This window comes from Penaeus vannamei, chromosome 18 (assembly GCF_042767895.1).
Source record: "Penaeus vannamei isolate JL-2024 chromosome 18, ASM4276789v1, whole genome shotgun sequence".
NCBI classification, from domain to species: Eukaryota; Metazoa; Arthropoda; class Malacostraca; order Decapoda; family Penaeidae; genus Penaeus; species Penaeus vannamei.
Genome location: NC_091566.1, coordinates 14,785,204 through 14,790,203, shown reverse-complemented (window position 1 = coordinate 14,790,203; position 5,000 = coordinate 14,785,204). Strand labels below are relative to the sequence as shown.

At 52.1% G+C, this 5,000-nt stretch overlaps 1 protein-coding gene across 1 annotated transcript in view; it reads right to left on the bottom strand.

Moving 5' to 3' along the window:
• Nucleotides 1-262: 262 nt before the first annotated feature.
• The window catches only part of LOC113830121 (uncharacterized), a 6,583-nt gene continuing 1,845 nt past the window's right edge, over nucleotides 263-5,000 (bottom strand). Inside the window, exons 2-4 of the mRNA XM_070133381.1 lie at nucleotides 4,098-4,168; nucleotides 3,654-3,886; nucleotides 263-3,515 (exon numbers count right to left, since the gene is read on the bottom strand). Coding sequence (XP_069989482.1) covers nucleotides 3,007-3,515; nucleotides 3,654-3,886; nucleotides 4,098-4,168 — 813 coding nt within the window. The 3' untranslated portion in view covers nucleotides 263-3,006. The remainder of the gene's footprint in view (nucleotides 3,516-3,653; nucleotides 3,887-4,097; nucleotides 4,169-5,000) is intronic.

Genomic DNA, 5,000 nt, shown 5'->3' with positions numbered 1-5,000 from the left:
CAGTGACTTACGCGATACCGAGCGAAATCTGCCAGGTCGGCGCCGATTCCATTAGCTCAATTGGGTGATTTCTTTCCTTTTGTCCGAATATTTCTTGTCAAAATCAAAAAGGAAATATGACTTGCTTCTACCGTAAGATTCTGTTCTTTTTTGCATACAACGCCATTATTTCCCAAAGACGACACTCAACTGGACATGGCGCCAGGGAGAGGGACACACTGCCAGTAATAGACAATAGATGGTATAAATAAAACACAGAAGGCCGACAATTACCATAGATTCTTATAAAACATATCAATATATAAGTATATCACATTGAGCACTCACCGCTTCAATAAAAATAATGTAAAGTAAGTTATTTTCCTTTTTTCTCAAATGAACTCAAAATTGTCAACTTTCTGACTAGTTAGTGCGACAACAGATTGAATGTTTTTTCCTTAGGCTAATGAACTGAAAAGAAAGAAAATGTAAGAATGATCAAATGATGCAAAGCAAAAAATGGAAAAGAAAAAGATCCAAGAAATAAAAAGAGAACAAAGAAAAACATAAAAGAAAGAACAGAAAATGAAGAGAGATCGATAACAAATATGAACGAATGACTGGCGAATGACATGAACGAGTGATGAAACATATATTCTCACAAAAAATAATAGTACTAATGCAAAAACCCTGATGTGTCCTGCAAGACACGGATGCCTGTCTCCTTACCCTTTCAGTACATCTTTTTAATCTCTACCATATACAAAATAAGATAAAGGATACTTTTTGGTCGGAGATCCATACGAACAACCTCGATTCAGCATTTCTGAACCCTGCAAAGTCACTCTGTGTCTCAATGTATCTGAATGGCATTGTTTTTACCTTTCTTGAATGAACTAAAATGCCACATGGACTAAAGTTTTATGCAGACATGAACGCAGAAACGCAAAATGACATTCACATATTCAAAACAAAAAAATATATGCTTGACGAGATTGACTGGAAGAAATATACACATATAGAGGCAAAAAACAAAGAATTCTCGTGATGAAACGAACTGTATAATAATTGTTAAATGTTCAAATTAATAATCAGAGGCTGGAATGACTCGTCTTATTCATGACAGAGGAGTACAGGCTAACTCACATGCGATGATGATATGTAGCTCACGGTAACTAAACAGAGTGCTGGTGTGTGTGCCTGTGTGTGAGTACGTGAATGTGTAAGGTCCTGTACCTGTGTGTTTCGTGTGTGTGTGTGTGTGTGTGTGTGTGTGTGTGTGTGTGTGTGTGTGTGTGTGTGTGTGTGTGTGTGTGTGTGTGTGTGTGTGTGTGTGTGTGTGTGTGCGTGTGCGTGTGCGTGTGCGTGTGCGTGTGCGTGTGCGTGTGCGTGTGCGTGTGCGTGTGCGTGTGCGTGTGCGTGTGCGTGTGCGTGTGCGTGTGCGTGTGCGTGTGCGTGTGCGTGTGCGTGTGCGTGAGCGTGTGTGTGTGCGTGAGCGTGTGTGTGCGTGAACGTGTGTGTGCGTGAGTGTGTGTGTGTGCGTGAGCGTGTGTGTGTGCGTGAGCGTGTGTGTGTGCGTGAGCGTGTGTGTGTGCGTGAGCGTGTGTGTGTGCGTGAGCGTGTGTGTGTGCGTGAGCGTGTGTGTGTGTGTGAGCGTGTGTGTGTGCGTGAGCGTGTGTGTGTGCGTGAGCGTGTGTGTGTGCGTGAGCGTGTGTGTGTGCGTGAGCGTGTGTGTGTGCGTGAGCGTGTGTGTGTGCGCGTAAGCGTGTGTGTGTGCGCGTGAGCGTGTGTGTGTGCGCGTGAGCGTGTGTGTGTGTGTGTGTGTGTGTGTGTGTGTGTGTGTGTGTGTGTGTGTGTGTGTGTGTGTGTGTGTGTGTGTGTGTGTGTGTGTGTGTGTGTGTGTGTGTGTGTGTGTGTGTGCGTGTGTGTGTGTGTGTGTGTGTTTACCTTTTTATTGATTTTTGCCTACTGTTTGACGTTACAATCTTACAATCTTTTGTAAATGCAAATGTACACATGGAGATCTTTTGTATTGTATTTTAAGGTTGGATTTGCCTAGGCCTACCACTTGGGAATATGTGTGAATTTACTGGTGGGTCAGTCTACCGGCCAGTGAGAGGCTGCGTGTGTGTGCGTGCGCTCGGACGAGAGGACTAGATTGCACCTTGAGACAACACCAACTACTTGTGTGTGTTTGCGTGTGTTTGTCCGCCTTCGGCACAGACACGCTCCCCCCTCCTCTCGCCTCCGCCGTCGCCTGCGCCTCCTTCGCCAGGGCCTCGTGTAGTCAACGGCGTCTGGCGAAGGAGCCGCTTTCGTTACTGGATTCCTGGCACTCGTGGCTGGCGAGTTCACGTTCAGATTTCCTCTGCACTTCCTTCCGGTTTCACTGGGACTTCACTGTAGCCTTGAGGCAGTTTTCATTCCTTTACTGACCGTCCTTCCAGCAGCTGTGCATAAGCAAGGCGAGTGGCCCGAACTCGCGTGCGCGCTTGTTCGTAGTCTGCCTTAGAACGGGTCGCCGCGGAAACTCGCGGAAACACACGCGCACCCGAAAGGCTCAACAAGACATTCCTCAAGGCAACACTAATCGGCACCTACGCTGTGATCCAGCCAGACAAATCTACAAAATGCTCCTTTCACATACGAATTGGATCTGCGTGCCAATCCACGAAGCAGGTTGTTTCTGATATGGAGTTCACTCATTTCCACTTCTCACTCATGGTTCAAGAACTATCAAGGACTTGCCACACTCATAGCTAACGCAAGATAACCTGGAGAGGAATACACTTCCCTTCCCTTTTCCTCGGCCGTCCCGCGTTCTCCAACGCCGTCGCTCTCCAACGCTGTACCCTGAGATCAGTCTGCCATCACGCCATCACAGATACGCAGCCGCCCGCGCCTCCGGACCAGGCCTCAGACGAGCTCCTCTCCTGCACTGAGAGCCGCCTCCAGGCCCCGTCCTCGAAGAACAGGCAGCGTCCTGTCGCGGGAAAAGCGGTCCGCCGACGCCCCTCGCCTCGGGGCCTACGTCAGGTTCTCGTAGAGCGGCTCGGCTTCGGGCGGATGGTGCGGCTGCGGATGGAGCGGGTGGTGGTGGCCGCTGTGGCGCCGCCCCGAAGAACCCCTGCGGCCCGGGGGGCGCCGCTGGCCGCGCTCCACCGAGAAGTAGATGCGGAAGCGGTCTGTGCGCGAGGGCAGGGGAGGAAGGCCTCGCTCCTGCGGCGTCAAGGGCCGCTCCCGCCGGATGCCGCCCACGTAGTACACGCTCTCGTAGTCGGAGCCCGAGCCGGCGGGGGACAGGCGGTGCGGGGGCGCACTCGGGCAGTAGTAGCGCGAGTGGTTGGGAGAGGTGTTGGGCGTGTCATTGTCGCTGGGCGGCACCACGCCCCCCGGACCCAGGGGCTCGTCCTCGCTGTCCGTGTCGGCAAGGATGGGCGAGGGACAGTGACCTCCTCGCGGGTGCGGCGGGCGCAGAAGGGAGCGCCCGTCGTGGGGCGCCGCCTCGCTGGTGCTGTAACTGCACGTCTCGCTCCCTGAGGAAGAGAAGCACATTCGTAAACCTACAAAGCACTAAGCCATAAGCCACATAAAAAATCTATCTGGGATGACAATAACCGACTGGAATCTTCAGGAAATAAGCATGATCAGGCCTGCGCTCGGAGGAGCCTCACCTGAGGAGATGCTCTGATACAGGTGCTCGGAGGGCGCGGCGCTCCGGGGCTCGGGGGTGTACAGGTGCACGCCCATGGTCATCCCTACCACCTCCTCGCCGTCGAGAGGAACGGGTTTAAAGCGCGGGCGTGTGCGGGCGGGCACGATGGAGGGGGCGGAGGGGAGGTCGTCGTAGATGATGGCGCCGCTCAGCTCCGTGCAGCCCTTGGGACTGCGGCCGCGCCCGCGCAACCTGCGGGGGAAACGGCACCAGGTTATGCAAGGACAAGGTATTAAAAAAAAAATGAGTAGGTGAGCTGCTTCACTGAAATACTACAATTCATGAACACGTTTATGCTCTTCCCCAAAAGGGCCACGAGCCTTTCACGCTCCCCGCAAAAAATAAAGGAGCATTCCGTAAGGCTTAAGAGCCCGATCGGTGAAGCCAGAACCACTGGACTCGCCCAGGCGACGAAACCTCTCCTCGGCCGTCGCTGTCCCGCACTAAAAGTTTTTGGCCTTCCCTGCCTGAAACCTTCCGGGAAATTACGGACAAAGGGGATTGCGAGAAAAAACACAAAGGTATATATATAGCGATAAAAGACCGAGCGCCCATTAACGGCCCCTCGAAATGATATGGGAAATTAATGAGCTGGAGGGTTTACATTATTTTCCGCTCAAGATGTGGCTCACGTCACGAGGCGCGGCCGCGGCGGAAACCCTTTCATAGGCTGGCTTTCCCGAGCCGGAAGCACGGAGTGGCGGCGACGTCCGGGCGCGCCGTGACACCTTGCTAATTTGCATACGCAACAGCAGATGGCACAGGCCGCAGCGCCGCCGACTGTCTCTCTCAACGAAACCACACTTCAAGGAGCAGAAAGAGGCGTCTTCACGCACAAACATGCGGTCGCGCTCAATAATTACCTCCCTGAAAGTGAAGGGGCACTTACAGGGCATGCACGTGTACATACATGCAAACACACATATACATGTGTGTGTGTGTAAGTACATATGCATACATAAATACATAATATATAGATAGATTCATACATATGTATGTATAGATAGATATATGTATACATACATACACAAACATGCATATAGATATACGCTATATGTATGTATCCCTATCTCTCTCTCTCTCTCTCTCTCTCTCTCTCTCTCTCTCTCTCTCTCCCTCTCCCTCTCCCTCTCCCTCTCCCTCTCCCTCTCCCTCTCCCTCTCCCTCTCCCTCTCCCTCTCCCTCTCCCTCTCCCTCTCTCCTCTCTCTCCCTCTCTCCCTCTCTCCTCTCCCTCTCCCTCTCCCTCTCCCTCTCTCCCTCTCCCTCTCCCTCTCCCTCTCCCTCTCCCTCTCCCTCCTCCCTCTC